Below are 19,127 nucleotides of genomic sequence, written 5' to 3'. Positions count from 1 at the left end.
CTCATAGATTGCTTTTTGTGTGAGGTATTGTAATAATGTGAAAAATAGTAGTTTTAATATTTTCATACTTATCATATTCTATTTAAATTCAGAACAAGCAATGAATATCATTATTAGGTATACTTAATCAGGTTAATACTATATGCATCATCATTATATTCTCATTTTCAAGCTGGTATTGATTAAAATGTAGATTTATCATAAAGAATTTGCCTCCAAAATCTCTTTTGTTAATGTTATACGGAGATGGTCGGCGAAAGGATATGTCTACCCCCCCTCTCTCTCTCTCTCTTCCCCTTTGTCTGTCTTTCTTTCTGTCTGTCTGTCTATCTATCTATCTTTTTTTTAATGTACTCGGTTTAAAAACATCAACACGTAAAGTGTATTAACTCATAATGGTTGATTTACAATGAAATTGAATAGTGTAACAAAAATTGAACCAAAATAAGTTTTTTTTTACGCACATGAAAACATGGTTACAATACAATATTCAACGGCTGACTACATGTCCCAAGACTAAATGACGTGGAAATCGAGAAGGAGATAAATGACGAGGGAGAGAGCGTGGCGAGAGAGAAAGAGAGGGACGGAAAAGGGGAGGGTAGACGGAAAGAGAGAGGGAAAGAGATCGGACGGGCTACAGAGAGGGAATGGGAGATACAGAGGGGAAATGGGGGAGAGAGAAGGAAGAGAGAGGAAGTGAGGCAGAGAGAGGAAGTCTGTCTGTCTGTCTGTCAAATATCTGTCTCTCCCTCTCTGCCTCTCCGCCATTCTCTGTCTATCTACTATTTGTCTATGTCTGTCTCTGTCTGTCTGTCTCTATTTATTTATATATCTATCTATCTATCCCTGCTCTTTGCACCTGTTCTCCCTCTCTCTCTCTCCCTCTCTCTCTCTCTCTCTCTCTCTGTTTCTCTCTATAATGCGATGGTGAGTTTACTCTTACTAGTCATTTTTGTTTGCGAAGTAGATACTGTATAGTATACAAATATACACTGCCTTGAGAGGTTCTGGTTAAAACTATGCGCAAGAGGTGACTCCAATAGTACTATTTGCTGAGGGGCGCAGCCCCGAAGCAAATGGTACTTTTGGAGTCACCGAGGCCCATAGGTTAACCATTACCTCGAATAGAAGGCATGGTATATTTGTTTTATATCCTGCATCAAAAATTTATTTAAAAAAAAAAAAAAAAAAAAAAAACATTTTTGGGAAAAAAAAAATTTTGGAACAAAAAAAATGTTAATTTTTATCTAAAAAGATTTAAAATATTTTGTTTTCATTAAATTTAGATTTGAAAAAAAAAATTGATTCAATTCAAAAAAAAAAATTTACATTTTTTTTTCAACTCCCAAATAGTAAACCAAAATAGTACTCTCATATAGTACTTTCTAAAAATAGCTCAAATATTTTTGGTCATGTGACGAGCTCTCAACCAATCAAAAGCCAACAAATTTTTGATGCAGGATATAATATAAAATAATGATGGAAGCAAAGGAAGAATCAAAAAATTTATCGCAGATTTAACTTGCGTCATCCTCTGCTTGCATCATATTGTTTCGCACTATTATGTATGTATCTATCTATCATACGGGTTCTAGGACACCTACCCCCTAGACATCCACCCCCGGTTAACTACCCCCAGTCAACTACCCCTAGGACAACTACCCCCTAGGGCAACCACCCTCTATAAGACGACTACCCCGGGACAACTACCCCCGGCCAGCTACCCCCTAGTAAAAACTACCCCGGACAACTATTGTATGGAGGTAGTTGTCCGCGGTAGCTGTCTGGGGGTAGTTGTCCGGTGGTAGTTGTCCTAGGGGGTAGTTGTCCTAGGGGATAGTTATCTGGGGGTAGTTGTCCCAGGGGGTAGTCGTCCCAGAGGGTGATTGCCCTATAGGGGGTAGTTGTCCTAGGGGGTATTTGACTGGGGGTGGTTATCCGGGGTGGAGGTCCAGGGGTCAGGTGTCCGGATACAATTATAAATATATATATATATATAGAGAGAGAGAGAGAGAGAGAGAGAGAGAGAGAGAGATATCTTTGTAAAGAAGATAATTGTTCTGTAACGAAGGAGATTTAAAAAGAGACTCGACACAAAATAAAAAAACTCCTCATTTCGTTTTTTATATTGTGATGTGTATCTACCTATCTGTCCATTTATCTTTCTCTGTCTCTGTCTGTCTATCTGCCCCCTTCTCTCTCTCTCTCTCTCCCCCCCTCTCTCTTGTCTGTCTCTCGCACTCTACGATCGAGAGTGCAACCGGAATTGCATGTGTATTGAGGAACAAGAGTCTAATTATAAGCACTGCAAATCTGCGATTATATATGAATACGTATACATGGTTGAGTGGGTAACTCAAGTTTGAAATGGGTAGGCTAATTATCCTTTTGTATTTACCCTCAATGGAAATATACTTCAAGCGGTGATTATCAAGATGCCGATAATGTTTACTGGCCAGGATGCTGATGAGCATAATTCATGACAGGGTGCCCTTCCCCTTATTTATATAATGTTACGGTCAGATGAGCATCCAGGGGCCCGCATTATAGGACCCTTGGTGGGATCCAGGGGGCGGAGCCCCAAAAGCCCGGCACCCCAACTCAGTGTTATTTAGGGTACGCATAATGCTCGTTCCCTCTTTTTGAAAGCAACCCCTATCTGAGAACTGCCAACATTTCCGAACCCCCTTTCGCGGGCTTTTTGCGGGCTTTTCCTGCCTTGGAGACCCCCTAAATCATGAAAAATGCTCAATGTACCCCCTTAATTCGGAATAATTTCTCAGGAGTCCAAAGAGACGAAAGAAAAAAGAAAAAAACACCCCCTTTTAAAGAAATCTCCAGGTGAAAAGTTAATACACCCCCTTTTTTTTTACAATTCTCGGGCCGGACTTTGTCGCACGAAAAGTACTCCTTTACCGGACATATTGGTAACACGCATGGGGTCATTCCGACCCCGGAGTGGGGGGGGGGGGGGGGGGGGGGGGGGGGGAGGGGGGCGGGAACAAAAAAAACCTTTTTTATTACGGTGAGATAAGCATATTTTGATACCTCATTTGTGACAATGGCAGGTCGATCACTCATTCTTTCTTTCTCTCTTTCTTTTTTCTCTTTAAAGATACTATGTCCCTTTTACAGCCAATATCAAATTCTGCAGAACTTTGCAATGGTACAATGGTCTGAAAATCAGAATATTACTTACTGACTTGGTAGTCGTTATTTTCCCACTTAAAGACATTTTGAAGCCCCCCCCCTTTTTTTTTTTAGGGAAGTTCTAGATTAGTATTATCTTTCAAAAGCCGTTGGAATTTAACCTTTTCATGTTTTGGCCTAAAAATATTTAACATAAGCTCGCCATTCTTCATGCGCTGATATGAAGGCTTCTAAATAAGCATTTGTGTTGCCAAGCTCCCCCCCCCCTCATTACGCCACTGCTGATCACCGTACCATGCGCATAATTCAACATTTGCCCCCCCCCCCCGGCCGCCCCTAAGAAATCCTGGATCCGCGCCTGATACATGTATAAACATACAATAAATTGGGTTATTTTCGGGCGCTGCTAGCGCTAGCTGCTTGTAATGGCCAATAAATATGTTATTGAAAGACCAAATACACTGTAAACCGATTAGCTTTTTAAATCCAATAATGTACAAACACGATGGGGGGGGGGGGGGGGGGGGGGGGGGGGGGGGGTAAGCGGACACTTTTTTTTTTTTTTTTGGTCTCAAAATTTCAAAATTTGACATTTTTTTACGTATGGGGGGGGTTAGGTCACCTTATTTAGGTTAGCCGTGGGTATATTTTTTTTTTTTTTTTTTTTTTTTTTAAATAAAAAAAAAAAAAAAAAAAGAAAAGCCAAAGGGGGGGGGGGGGGGGGGTTTTTAGGTTTTTTTAGGGGGGTTTACATACATGAAAATACCAAAGGGGGGGGTTTGAACCCCCAAAACACCCCCCCCCCCTGCGTACGCCCTGGCCAGATTTGGTTTTAAAAAAAATTACATCCTGACAAAAACTCAATATTTTAGGATGATGCGCTAATTTGTGCATGTTTTAATGTCCCGTTATTTAATCGATGATTTACAATCTTCAATAACATTAAGTTTGCTGCGTGTTTTCGCGTGTTTTTTTTGTATTTTTGAAGTTAAAAAAAGGATGAAATTACACAAGTTTGTGTTTGCTTGTTCTATACTCTTTACACATTCAACAATGGATGAGAAATCATTGAAAGGGACAGCGAACAGTTGCTGTGATATAATTTTCTGATGTAGGAATTAAATCCTGAAATTTCATGTGCTCTTTTATCTCACCACCTGGTCAATAGTTGCAGATTAGTGCAAAACTTTTCGGCGGCTTGGAGCATGGGGTCAAAGGAGAGCGGTTTGATTCCAGTGCTCTATCACGTACGTCCCTGTCGAAAAATAATGCTTCGTTTTCATTTATTTAAGTATGTGCTAAAAACATTATGAGTTCAATATTAACTCTATGTTTCTCTTCTTTTTTTTTTGGAGGAGGGGGGGGGGGGGGGGGTCTTGTATCAAATTATTAAATTGATATCAAGAATATTTTCAGTAATTCTTCATTCAAATATCGATTTACTGGTGCCAGTAATTTTCTTTTTCTTGAAATTGCTTCCATGAATTCGTCATTAAATAATTATATTATCGTTTTGTTTTTAATTATTATAATTATTATTATCAATATTGTTATTATTATTATTATCATTTATTTTACTTACTATTGTCGATAGTGTTCCTTTGTATTGATTACTTAAACTCGATTTGTATGGTATATTTTAAACTGATTGTAAACTTCTCCGAGTAACCCAATGTGGGTGACATGAGAATAAGTTGTCATTGTCACTGTCATTGACTCGCAAATTAAGTGCAAATCTAGCTTTGTTTACTTTGTTTACTTAGAATAAATGACAATGCGAGAAAATCATGGCCATAGGACTCAATTAAAGGTACTATGTCCCATTTGCAGGCCCCAAAAAATGAAAAAGTTAAATTCCAACTGCATTTGAAAGATAATACTAATTTAGAACTTCCCTAAAAAAGGTGGGGCTTGAAAATGTCTTCAAGTGGGAAAATAACGACTATTAGTTGCCAAATCGACTTTAGGGCAATAGAGCCCAAAAGTAATAGTCTTGATTTTCAGACAATTGTACCGAATGGTCATACGTTTTATGCTGCGCAAAGATTCAATCAGTTTAATCTTGGCCATCACAAGAAGTGGGTTATTGATGTAGACAAATGCTCATGTATACCCTTTACAACTCTTTTCATGTATGTTATTACCAAAGAAGAAAACTAAGGCCAGTCAGTCACTCAATAGTGTCTGACAGTGAAGTCTAGCAAGCAAACGGGTTTCCTTGCATACTTTGAATATGAGGACACTGCTAACGTTTAAATTTTACAGATAGGACATACATAACATATTCATAATTCCTGCAAAGTTCTACAGAATTTGAGGTTGGCTGCAAAAGGGACATAGTACCTTTAAGACGCGACGTGACGTAACTGATACGTGTTATTATCAAGTCTGTGCTATAGCCTGAGGGCGGCATTTACATACATTTGAGATGGATTCGATCGAGCTGGATAGTTACCCCCTGCTCCAAGAGTAAGTACCAACTGAACATGTCATTATTCATGTTTGTGTTAGTGAAAGAAATATTATCCCCTTATTTCTACAAAAGTACAATAGATCTACACAGTCTGCTACAGGCTTTACTGTACACTAGCTACAGTACAGACTAGGCCTAGGCAACTTCTACAATACAGCCCAATGTATTAAGTTTCGTGTAAGCTCTGACTCTCCTTATTAAGAGGGGTGAACAAAAGGATAAAAATAACATGGACGTCTATGGGGTACCGGTAGACCTATATCTAAATAGGCGTAGCCGGGATCGAGTACATTTGCATTATGAAGCAAGCAGTCTTATCCACAAGTTGGCTAGATCGATCTAGACGGTAAAGCGTCTGCCTGTCGAACCAAAGATCCCGGGTTCGACTCCCACAGCCGGCGCTAGCCTAGTGTAGTTCCGTATCCATTTTTTTAGCAGTTTCATATCCATTCTTAGCAAAGGAATTTTAGCCCAATTTTTTACTAATTTTAATCATAATCATTTCTTGCATTTTCCACCTGAATTTGGATCACATCCGACATCGGGAATCCTCCGTTTAGGGCGTCGATGTCGACGTCGTCGCTCAGTACCGTCTCCGTGCTATAGCTTTGCAACTCAAACTGAAGCTATCGGTCTAAAATTATGCAAGCTTCTCGTATAGTTTATGGTATCGTGCATGTGCGTAATATACCATAAAGCATACGCTAAAAATATTTTAGTTTAAGGCTACAAATGGCTCTTTGTAATGTTCAAGAATAACTTAGAGTTTAGTAAGACTTAGAATCTTTGTTAACACCCCCCAGCAACCTTTCAGACATATCAGTATTCTTATATGATGTCCTGTATTATAATACTTACAAGGTTGGCTTCCTTATTGATGTATTCTTTGTTGCTGAGTTGGTTGCCCTTATCTTCATAAAAGCCATGTTTCTTTTTATAAATTTTTAGTGATTCTTCTGTGTGTAGTAATGACGAGATGCTGGTATACAAGCGGCCAATTAGAAAAGGGAAAGAGTCTACACGGTACAAGCGATTGGCAGAAGATGAAGGAGAAAAGATAGCAATACCTCGACACTTGGGATTAGCAGGATGTATTTGGTACATCGTAAGTATGTCCAACTTTTTTGTTCCCCTTCCTTAAACTTATCGTACACATGCGCCTCTCAGATGTTTAGATATGCTGCCCTAAAACTTTACGTGTAAGACTGCATGCAACAAAGGTTCTATGCATAAACAGTGAACTTTAACCTCTTGATTATAAGACACAGAAATGCCAAGTTTTACACTCGCGTCATCATAAAAAAGATTTTTTAAATGTGACGGTTTACTGTGTCGTATGTGAACGCAGCTTTTTATAACAGCATCCTTTTGAAAATATTATGCATTTAAAAAGCAAGATACTTATAAATGCCATTTATGATAATTTTTAGATATAGCAGTTTAATCACTTTGAATTTGTAATTGAACATAGATTTGCATGATTTTTACCAAATGGTAAACCAAGAAATGTAATACTGTTGCCTTTTGATTCGTACACTGTACATGTAGGTACCCCCAAACCTTTATATACCATTTGTCTCAGAAAACAGCAAGTATGGTTACTGTATACATATTCGTGTACCATAAAAAGCTATACATTTGACAAATTTATAAATCGTTGATCACAGTCATCACAAATAAAATTGTAGTTACATGTATACCCTTAAGATGTTTGTACAGTGTACTCATTCTGTGATTGTGAATTATCATTTTGTTCTTATATTTTCAAACGGAGTCTTGCTAAGAGTCTGCAAACTCGAATTGATTTAATTTGTATTTAATAAACATCAACCAAATATTGAAAGAAACAATAGGCTAGTCTTGGAAACAGTTTTCCCCAAGACCTTTTCAAAGATGAGGGTTTCTATACAGATATCCCCATTTATTGTATTACATGCTCATTTAAAAGTCATGTGCACATTAATTTGTAGTTTTTCAGAATTCCCAAAGAGTAAGGTATGAAATGCGTATCTTAAAGCATGAATATTGTTTAAATATAAATGTGTAATAAGAAAACTGGTCTGAATTCCTTCAGATTGGCCAAGTGATCGGTACAGGGATCTTCATCTCACCGGCTGGTGTGCTTCGGGGCACCGGTGGTTCCGTAGGCTGGGCCCTCATCCTCTGGATCCTGTGTGCCATCATCCAGTTCTGTGGAGCACTGGTCTATGCAGAGCTCTCCCTCATCATGCGCAAGTCCGGCGGGGACTTCACCTTCTTGCTTCAGGCGTGGGGTTCCATGATGGGCTTCTCTAGGCTTTGGGTGACCACGTTCGTCAATCCCTGCTCCATCGCAATCCAGTCACTCGTCATTGCCAAGTATCTCCTAACGCCATTCTTTCAGTGTACCGAGGAGCCTCTTCTTGCTGTTAGGTTCATCAGTATCTGCTGCATTCGTAAGTGGTTTTCAGTCAGGAAGGGCAGTGCCTTACTATCGGCGTAACATGGGTCCGGTTATTTAGGGGGTGATGTGTTGTTGTGTATGTGGGGGTAGGGGAGGGGGGAGGGGGGGGGGGGGTTGGTGAAAACTTCTATTGGTGCTTGTAGATGAAATGCAAGGAAAGAACGTCATGAAGTGAGGGGAGGGTGTGAGAGGGATCATATGATCTTCTTTAAACATTACCGACGGCTTCCCCCTCTACGTTTCTTTCTGTCTCTTTTTTATTTCCCCCTTTTTTTTTGTTGGGGGGGGGGGGGGTTCCTCTATGGAGATACATCACTGTTCTTTACACAAAAATGTTCAGGGGGGAACCTGTTGGTCTGTGAAGCAATTACCCATCCTAATTTGGCAGGTTGTAATCACTATTATTGTACAGTCAAACGTGTCACATATACCAGTTATGAGACCACTGCTCTATCCATCATGACTTTTTTTTCAGATATGCATTGAAATTCAATGATGTTTTTCCTTTAAACGGCTTACAGTATCCCCCCATGTGACCTTCATTATAATCATGTGCCCAAATTTTAGTTTGTTTATTTATTTTTTTATTCAAATTTATAAGTATTCTTTGTTTCTCCCTCAATTTTTTCTTCTTTCATAGTTTTCATTGTGTTCATCAACTGTGTCAGCATCAAGTTCTCTGCAAGACTAACCGGTTTTCTCACTTTTACCAAGATGTTTGGTCTCATAGCAATATTTGTGTCTGGCATATACAACTTGAAACAAGGTAAGGTTAACTTTCTGTTCTTGAAGCATGCCATGAAGTAAATTGGGCACTGGGAATAATCTAAGAAATGTCCAATATTGAGAGTGACAGATGAAGTCATACATGAATATTAACACTAATATAGAATTATGTGCAAACACAGACAAGTATGTCTAATGGTTTCTGAGGGAATGCCTGTGTTTTGATAGCTTTTGTCAGCACCACTTTTGTAACTTGTAGAGAAAATATATGAGAGATGAATAAAATCAAGTTTCCTCATTGCCTGATACTTTTGGAAGACAAAAGAATAACATTTGCCTATTATATTTCACATGTTATGACTTTGTTAAATTGTGTTACGTTCATGTTGGAAGAAAGACAAATGAAATTGAACTTGAACTAGAACGATGTTTCACTTACGAATCGATGATGCATGTTTGTAAACTAGGATGCACAGTAAGTTTGAATGAACTGATTGACGTTTTCTCCATTCCATTCTTAGGTCATACAAAGTACCTTGAAAGTGCCTTCTCCTCTGGACACCTAGATGTATCACTTCTTCCTGTGGGCTTCTTCTCAGGGCTCTATGCACTATCAGGATGGTAGGTATAGAGAGAACTCCTACCTAAAACATGACGTTTAAAGCCCGTCTGCACTAGTTTGGCCAGGAGGGATTAGACCTCCCAGCGTGGTCACTGACAGGTGGTTATCTCGTCAAATCAGCTCTCAATTTAAACATAGTTAAGAAAAAGGGGATCATGGGGGACCAGCGGTCACCGATTAAGGCATTGTGAACACAATGATTTGAGAACGAATTGTGCTATCGTAGTTAAACTTGATGAGAGTATGTATGACCATGTAAAGATTACCTGGTTAAATTTTGGGGTCAAGAGGTCAGGAGGTCACAGGTTACATGTCAATTTAAATGTGCTAAAAAGTTAAATATCTTGTTATTGCTTTAATCAGATAATTAAAAGTACTGATTATGTTGCAGGCTGAGGCATATTTTTGACTGCGCGGAGTCAACTTCTTTTTTTCTAGTTTTAAATTATTCATTATGTGATTTTAGTGGTAATAACATCAGATTTTTAACAAGCTTACTTTCTTTCTTTCTTTTTCCTTAATCATTAACGTATTTGGAACATATTATACAAAATATATAAAATAGTATACAAATAATGAATGCTTATGAGTTCAACAGTGCAAATATTTTCATGAGTTGAAAGATTAACATTCTATTCAACGAGGCGTCAGCCGAGTTGAATAGAATTAATATTCCTCTTTAAAGGAATGAAAATATTCACACTATTGAACGAATGATAAACATTCATATTATTTGTTTTATACAATATCGAAGTAGATCTAATAGAAGGTTAATCTTTCAGAAAATTATGCTTTGATCCCTACAGTATATTAAAGATAAATTAAAGTTGGAGTCAGGCCTTCTTGAATTTATTCAGATTGCCTTCCCGTACGCGCAGGGCATAGAGGGCATATAACCAAAAATGCATGCTCGTTGAATAGTACTATGCCGAATAGTACCAAAAATGCATGCCGGTGCAATTGTATATCTATTGAATATCATGTAACCAACAATCCTCCAATCAAATGACAAGGATCTACTTAGGTGTTGTATAATTGATAATATGAACATACTGAACATAGTATTAAATACATAAATTATCCACCTACAGTGTATATAATTATAAAAAACTTTGTTTCTCTCGAGTATTATAATGTACATGCTATTGTTGGTTCCTTCTTATGTTTTTTTTCTTTTTCTTTTTCTTTCTTTTTCATTTACAGGGAAATTATTACAACTATAACTGAAGAAATTGATCACCCAGTGAGGTAAGATCACACATTCTTCACATGCATGTGTCTGTTGTCTTTGATATTTGTATATCAAGTAGACAATATTGTACATTTGATTTAAATACAGAGCCAGCTTGTTCTATGTCATTGCTCAATTGAGCCATAACCTTTTATAATACAGAACATTTGACATTGGCATGTTTCTAGACTAATAATAATCATACAAATGAATAATAAATATTTTCTGTAATTTTAAAGCAATTTTCAATCTTTTCTGCTCATTATTTCAGGAATATACCTCTGAGTCTATTTATCTCTATGGCAACCATCACAGCTGTCTACCTCATGGCCAATGTAGCATACTTTACCCTCCTCTCTCCAGCACAGATGCTTGCCTCTGGGGCTGTAGCAGCGGTAAGTTAACAAATAAAGTGACAATTTCTTATAACATGCTTTACTAGTGAATCGATCAAATACTGACTTTAATCTGGTGTCGTTATCAACCAATTGGCTGGATTCAATTTTAATTTCTACATTTTACATTGCATAGTCTTCACTCTTATCATTTCATCCACTTTTCAGTTTGTATAATTCCTGTTTGGCCAATACCTATTTAGTCTAATCACTACTCGGTCTTATGCCCATTGGGTCATTGACCTGCTTGGAATAACTAAAGAATGTGAATTCCCAAATCAGAACAGTTTGATAGATGAAGAAAACAGATTTTCTGACACACAACAAAAAATGCAGGCTGCTCTTTTAACTATATACCAATTTAGTCTTAGACTGCAAAGATGCACAAAGCAAAGTACATATCCCCCGAATCTTTGACCATGTCTATGATGTACAAACTACAATGCAAACTAGACTAAAAAGGAAATGGAATTACAATGATTTTGCAGGACTACAGTGTGCTAGCTTTGGGGAACTGGTCGTGGCTCATCTGGGTCTTTGTCGCGATGTCTGCTCTTGGAAGTGCCAATGCTAGTGTTATCGCAAGATCAAGGTAAGATGTCCTCTATAAATTTAACTAGAGTAATTCTTTCTTCCAGATGGATTAGGTGGTAAAGTTTTAAAGTCATGTTGTCAGCAGCTGTCAGAGGTTTTTCACATGCTTTTTCAGTGGTCAATGGATATCTATTCAGTCCCATTGCTTTGGAAATCAGCCATTATTTCACCAGTACCAAAAATATCAAAACCAAAAGATTTGAATGATTACCGACCTATAGCATTAACACCAATAATCATGAAATGTTTTGAACGTGTCGTTAAAGGTATCTTGATGGAGGAAACAAAGGCATTTACTGACCCTCTGCAGTTTGCCTATCAAAAGAATAGGGGAGTTGATTTATGCTGTTGCTGTTTTGTCACATACAATTTTAAGTCACCTTGAGAAACCCAAGACATATGTAAGAGTGTTATTCATTGATTTCTCCTCTGCTTTCAATACGGTTGTGCCCCATATACTTATTAATAAGCTGTATCATGACATGAATATTAACCCAAACCTGTTGCTTTGGATAGGTGACTTCATGTCAAACAGGTCCCAGAAAGTGAAGTGTAAGGATATTCTCTCACAAACAAGGATCTTAAACACAGGTACTCCGCAAGGTTGTGTCCTCTCGCCTACATTATTCACATTATTCACAAGTGAAGTAGAAGACCAGACAAATTCCTGTTGGAAAGTTGTGAAATATGCAGACGACACTTGCATAATTGGTTTAATTACAGATAGGAATGAGAACATGTATAGAACCAAGGTGGATGACTTTGTTATGTGGTGTAAACAAATGTCACTGATCCTTAATATTAAGAAAACGAAAGAAATGATTGTGGATTTCAGGAAAAAGGATAATGTCATTTTGCCGCTGGCTATTGATCAAGAGGATATAGAGATGGTTTCAAACTACAAATATTTAGGAACCCACATTGACAAGGATTTCAGTTGGAACACCAATACTCAAACCATTGTGTCAAAAGTTAACCAAAGGTTATACCTCCTAAGGAAATTGAAAACATTCAATATCAGAAGGGAGACTCTTCTCTTCTTCTATGATAGCATCATCAAACCAATTATCTCCTTCTCCTGTCTTGTCTGGTTCTTTGGTCTCACTTCTCAAAATAAAATGAAACTGATGAAGGTAATGAAAATTGCAAGTAAGGCAATTGGCTTACTAGTTAAACAACTCGAAGAGATAGCTGAATCAGCTGTAATCGAAAAGTTCAATTGTATCATTGAGGATGAAACCCATCCTCTACATAGACATATTTTGTTCAATAAATCAGGACGGGTCAGGCTTCCAAAAGTAAAAACAAATAGATTTAGGATGTCATTCCTGATACGTGCCATAACACTACACAACGACAGGTTCAGGAGGTAATTGGCAATTATTTATTTATTATTTATTATTAGTTACAGAATCAGTTATTAAGGATATATGGATGTACTGCATATTTATTTATACTCTTGTAATTTGCCCATAACTGTATAATGATATCACCAGTTGTAATTTGTGTGTAATTATGTTTCTATACCAAAGCCTACACTGTATACCAGTCTGTACTCATATTCTATTGTGTGTTATATTTATTCCTGGTTTTGTACTTTGTATAAATTGATAGTACATGTATGTTAATTGATGTTATATAAATTGAGAAACAGCCGGAAAATGATTTTTATGCCATGTAAATGTGCATGATCAATAAAATTGAACTTGAACTTGAACTTGATACTGCTTGCTTAAAAGGAAATTGAACTTCGGTATAAAGTTAGGTCTGATTGGAAGCAAAAACAAATTAGAGAAAACCAATTAAAGAAAGTGTGAGCTGAATTTAATTAAAAAAGAATGAGATAATTACACTCTCTAAACCTGAGATAACATATGATATCTAGATCCCCTTATGTGCGTTTCAGCCATGATGCATGATGTCATAATGGGACTGCTTTTCCATTTGTTCCATAGTAAAGAAACAAACAATGACCTCTTTTTTTACTTTGTATTGTAGAAAGACATATTCTCTTAGAAATATTATAGTTTGTTTATACCTGTGAAGTCATAGACTTGTGTCTTTTCCGCAACAAAATTTTAGAAAGAGTATATTTTTTGTATTTTTTAATTTCAAAACTTTGCAACATTGAGATTGTTTATGATACCATGTTAAGCCATTAATCAAATCCAACTATCGATACAAAGGAGATATTCACGTAGGATTAGCTGGAGGTTTTAGAGTTTAAACTTAGAAGGTTCAATTTTTCCTATCCATTGTTTACATGTGGAAGTATTGTTCTCATGTTTCTATTCTTGTGAACTTATTCTCGTGGTCTAACTACGACGCAGGACTATATTTGTCGCTGCAAGAAAGTAATTCTTTTCAGAGATCATGTCCATGGTTCGATTTTTCCCGTCCATTGCTTACATGTGGAAATACTGTTCTCATGTTTCTGTTGTTGTGAAATTTTTTTGTCCTCTAACGACACGCAGGACTGTATTTGTCGCTGCAAGAGAGGGCCTCTTTCCAGAGATCATGTCCATGATCAGTATCAAGCACCACACCCCTCTACCCAGCATCGTCATCCTTCTTGTTGCCCTTGTGTACGTGATCGAGGACGATGTCATCGTCCTCATCGAGTACACCATGTTCGTTGATCTGCTCTTCATCCTACTCACATGCTGTATCTTGCCATACTATCGCTGGAAGTATCCAGACATCCATAGACCCTTTAAGGTAAGATAGTCAAATGTTGAGTTTGAATTGTTTTGTGGTCTAGTGGATAAGTCACCCGACTGCAGATCACAAGGTGCAGGGTTCCTCAGCATTAATTTCTTTCGGCAAGACGTTAATCTACATTTGCCACTCTCCACCCACGTGTTAAATGGGTGCCCGGTAGGATGCAAAAGATAATGTGGTTAGATGAGCAAGTGTGCGCTTGTAAAAATTACGCCTGGCTGGAATGCTCCTAGGGAGTGGAGAATGTGAATACATTGTGTGCGGGTGAGCCCGAATCCAATGGCCAGGGTTATAATATATCTGTAAAGTGCTTAGACACAATCGTTGACGTATTAAGCGCTACATAAATGCGAAATATTATTTTTATTGTTATTTGCGCTGTAATTGTGTGATAGGTGTATATGTGGCGAGTTGGCTCAGTCGCTAGAGCGTCTGCCTATCAATGCCCAACAAGATCTGTTGGGCTTGAATCCAACCCTACTGGTTAACCTAAGCCTTAATTGTGTGTGAGTGTGCCCCATCCCCCTGTTTCATTGATGTACGTACGCTAGGTTCCAGTGGAAAACACTCCATCCCTCAGATAGGATGTTAAAAGGGGGCCCTTTCTAGAGGGGAGTCAATACTTTTATATGTTAGAACCTACTGCACTCGTTGTATTTAGAAAGGGAAAACCTTGGTGTACTGGAAAGGAAAGACCAGGGGGTCGTTTCACAAAGATCCTAAGTTGAACTTATCTCTAAGTTGGACTTAAAAATTATGGAAAGCCGTTAGCATCTTTGAAAATATTTTGTAGAACTTTTTTAAAAGGCATGAAATGTTAATTCAAATCTTTCATATTTCTTTTATCAAGGAAATTTAATGTTCGTGATGTGTAATTCAGAAAAGTCTATAAAAATACTTGATTTTTTTAATTTGAATATATTTTATTTTAAGGCTACAAATGGCTCTCCATAATATTTAAGTCCAACTTAGAATTAATTTCGACTTGGGATCTTTGTGAAACACCCCCTTGCACTTCCCAGTCAGGTACCCTGGGAGGATAGTATACGTGCTGAGGGTTGCTTTTCCCTCTTGATGCCAGATGCCACACTTGATGCCAGAAATTTGGGAATGATTATAAGACAGAAGTATGTATGCCTGTTATATGTCTATACTCACATTCGAGTTGATTTGTATTCACATCATCACTTTACAAAAATTAACAATGGTAATTTCACATTGTAATCTATGAAATGTTATACTTGAGCAGGTTTTGATAGGCCTTTTATCAAAGCTCGATCGAGATGTTGGATATTATATAATCATGTCTTGGTAATTGAATCTCTTTTTCTACTAGATTCCTTTTTGAAATTGTATCAATGAATTGGCATAGTTTCGTAATTTCATGTTGGGAGTAAAGAACCTGAACGTGACATTTGTGTGTACTTTTTATTTTCCTATTCTTTTTTAGATTCCTCTCTTTGTTGCCGGCATCTACATTAGTTCTGTCATCTTTCTCCTGGGGATTGCATTTTACTCGGATCCCATTGGAAAGTCAATCGGTTTAGCCTTAGCGTTGACTGGTCTGCCAGTCTACTTTGCATTCCTTCACCCAAAGTACAAGCTGAAATGCACTGCTGCTATATCAGGTAAACCTAGGTTTATATAGTCTAATGTGTCACTCACATATGAAGCGGAAAACGGCAACATTATGAAGATGTAACTGAATGGCCAGTGGGGATGGGAATGGAAAGTGTATCTGAGCGCATCAAAGGTTTTAAGCATATTCGCTATCTATGCTTTATACGATACTCCGGCCCCCCCACTCAGTGTTATTTAGGGTACGCATATGCTTGTTCCCTCTTTTTGAAAGCACCCCCTATCTGAGGACTGCCAACATTTCCGAACCCCCCTTTCGCGGGCTTTTCCTGCCTTGGAGACCCCCTAAATCATGAAAAATGCTCAATGTACCCTCTAAATTCAAACTAATTTCTCAGGAGTCCAAAGACATGAGAGAAAAAAAGAAAAAACTCCCTTTTTAAAGAAATCTCCGGGTGAAAAGTTAATACACCACTTTTTTTACAATTCTTCGGCCAGACTTTGTCGCACAAAAAGGACCCCTTTACCGGACATTTTGGTAACACGCATGGGGTCCGTCCGTTCTCGGAGTGGGGGGGCCGGGTACGATACATAGCAACGTGAAGCGCTTGTGTCAAATAATGAAAAAACCACTGCGGTTTACCAAATCACATTTGAATGAGACTTAATACCAGATTTCATTTCATCATGTTACAAATGACATTTTTGACAGAACTTTGTAGATTAAAGACCCTGTGTGAAGTGAAAAAGGAAATAAATGAATCATATATATCAACGGATATCTTTTAAGCTGTAGATTACAATAATATCAATTACATGCTATTTTAGTGTCTCAGAGGAATAACAGCTTTTTAAAAACTTGAACTCTATGAAAAGCTTTGGAAATCAGAAGCTGTCAATCTATATTTAGCTATCGACTTCAAGACATCATCTTACGTTTCGGAGTTCGCATATTCACAATGACCTTGCATTAATTAAGCATGGCTCATTGCCTCAGCTATATAGGGGAGCTGATTGCGTCTGCATGTTATGTTGTCACCGTAACTGCGGTAAATTTGTTGACCCATAATTTGGAGGGGTACGAAAAATTAGGTTTTTATTTGCTTTTTTGGAATACTGCAAGGGAAAATATTTTGTATTTCTTTATATTTGTATTCTACATTCATTCAGCTTTCCATTGATATATAGTTGCATTTTCATCAGATAAGATCTTTAAAAACGGAGAGGGAGGGGTGTCTTAATGAATAACGATGAATTTTATAATTTTGAAAATGTACCCTTGTCATTTTTCTAGACTTTGAATCTAACATCATTATGATTAGTTTTGTTTGCTGTTGTTGTTATTATCATTTTGAAATACATGTTTAATAGATGGGATGGTCCCCAAACACTTGAGATGAGAGAAATATCTTGTTTTTCTCTATAAATACTACTGAGATGTTTTTTTTTTATTGATCAATCAATGCATACTTCTACGGCGAGCTGACATTTGTTCATGGGAGAATTGCTCCTTTATTTTAAACAAAGGTATAGGGTTAGGTTAGGGTTGCAATCAGGTTTTAGGTTTTAGGTTAGGTTAAGGGTTTAATGTTAGGTACAGTCAAACCTGTCTTTGTGGTCACCTCTCTATAAAGGCCACCTGTCTATCGTGGCCATGTATTTTGTCTCCCTTGAAATAGAATCGTGTATTGTACCTGTCTACAGTGGCCACTTTCTCTGTTGTCTCCCTCGGGTGGCCTTTATTGACAGGTTTTACGGTATTAATAGTGTTGGGTCCAGGATTGAAGTTGAAGTCTTAGTGTAGGAAATTGTTGCAGGAGCAAGTGTTGTACAATTGTTTGTATGTGCACAATTTGATCAAGTAATAGTATCGAATATTTCCTCATTGAATATTCATGAGAGTGATATGTATATGTATATAGGTCTGAAGTGTAAATTTGATTCAGTTGACAATTTTTTTCTTTCCTTTTTCTTATGATTGATGCAGGAAAGCTAACACGGTGTCTACAAAGAGTATTCTTCTGCGTTCGGCAGGAAAAGGAGACTTTCTAAGATGTCCGCAAAACAAACTCACCTGTTAACTTAGCTACGTCGGGACCAAATCCTAGTGTGTCTCATCTAACTGAAATGTTTCACGTTTTAAGCCAATAGGCATGGTCAACCTTAACTGAAATGTTTGTTCTTTTTAACTCGGCAACGTCAGGACCAATATATAGTCTGTCTGAAATCTTACCGAAATAGTTTTTAACTTGTTTGAGTCTTTTTTTTTCTTTTGGGGTTTCTCAATACATGTAATTTCCAAGACACGTGAACCAATATTTTTGTGCTATAAATGTGTGTTGACATTTAATTTATTTTTCACAATACTTCCTCTCCATTTTTTACATTCAACAATCGCATTATTCCAAGTATTTAAATTGTATGATACATTGTTACAGAAATTTGTTTTGTCTCTGAATAATTATTTCATTACAAGGATATTGATGCATGTTGGCTGTGGTTTTTTACAGCAAGTTTATTTATTCTTTCATTCATTCATTTTTTCGGGATGCTTATTCACATTCATATTTGTGGCTTACTACCTTGAATATTTTGCTGCCTGACTTGTGCAACCAGTTTCCATAGATGTTACGCACTTGGTTGATTAGGTTATAGATTTGAAATGTCGCGACTGCAGTTGAGCCTGTATGGTTAAAGTACTTTCTTCAACTGTTTTTGTTAAATGCTTCGTTTTGAACTGACGAGAAAGCATTATGTCTGAAATAAAAGAATACTACTTATTTTTATATGGAGATGAAAAAAAGGGATTGGTGGTGGTGGTTATTTTACCTGACTGCTAAGAAAGCATAAATGCTTGTAAGTAAGCAACCAGACGGCCGACAGCTTTAGGTCCTCTCCGAGGGACCTGGTAATGAGGATTAATGCCTTACCAAAGGGCACTAGCGCATCGCCTTGGTTTCGGACCCGGGTCACCGGATTACGAGACCACTGCTCTACTGACTGCTATCGCGCCTCCTCAAATTCTGTGATTGGATTAGGAATTCAAAATATACACTATTTATTGTTCTTGTATTTATCATGTATTGTTGAAACTAACAACCAAAAAAGTTATGTTATATATCATTGTATTAAATTTGCTATGTATAACTTAGCATACTTTTTAAATGATTAGTAAAATTATATTTTTTACA

General features: G+C 37.3%; 1 protein-coding gene across 3 annotated transcripts; it reads left to right on the top strand.

The window, feature by feature from the left end:
• Positions 1-5,526: 5,526 nt before the first annotated feature.
• On the top strand, positions 5,527-18,658 carry LOC581578 (cystine/glutamate transporter). Of its 3 annotated transcripts, none has more exons than XM_781567.4 (11): positions 5,527-5,622; positions 6,575-6,731; positions 7,701-8,061; positions 8,710-8,835; positions 9,317-9,416; positions 10,621-10,665; positions 10,920-11,043; positions 11,532-11,635; positions 14,112-14,355; positions 15,809-15,986; positions 17,924-18,658. In XM_781567.4, the coding sequence occupies exons 1-11, from the start codon at positions 5,582-5,584 to the stop codon at positions 17,986-17,988; spliced, it is 1,545 nt and encodes a 514-aa protein (XP_786660.3). In that variant the 5' UTR covers positions 5,527-5,581; the 3' UTR covers positions 17,989-18,658. The 3 variants fall into 3 exon arrangements, with proteins under 3 accessions (XP_786660.3, XP_011666092.1, XP_030831470.1); XM_011667790.2 differs by having other exon boundaries at positions 5,545-5,622; positions 6,593-6,731; XM_030975610.1 differs by lacking the exon at positions 5,527-5,622 and having other exon boundaries at positions 6,641-6,735.
• Positions 18,659-19,127: the final 469 nt, after the last annotated feature.

The sequence above is a fragment of the Strongylocentrotus purpuratus genome, unplaced genomic scaffold (assembly GCF_000002235.5).
Source record: "Strongylocentrotus purpuratus isolate Spur 01 unplaced genomic scaffold, Spur_5.0 spur5_scaffold_8, whole genome shotgun sequence".
In the NCBI taxonomy this organism is placed as follows: domain Eukaryota; kingdom Metazoa; phylum Echinodermata; class Echinoidea; order Camarodonta; family Strongylocentrotidae; genus Strongylocentrotus; species Strongylocentrotus purpuratus.
The sequence above is the reverse complement of the archived record's forward strand: the minus strand, read 5'-3'. Positions and strand labels throughout refer to the sequence as shown.

Coding starts and splice junctions, on each gene's coding strand:
- LOC581578 (XM_781567.4), top strand. CDS start 5,582: ATGGATTCGATCGAGCTGGATAGTTACCCCCTGCTCCAAGA. Junction 9,417..10,620: donor CTCTATGCACTATCAGGATG/GTAGGTATAGAG, acceptor TTTCATTTACAG/GGAAATTATTACAACTATAA. Junction 10,666..10,919: donor GAAATTGATCACCCAGTGAG/GTAAGATCACAC, acceptor TCATTATTTCAG/GAATATACCTCTGAGTCTAT.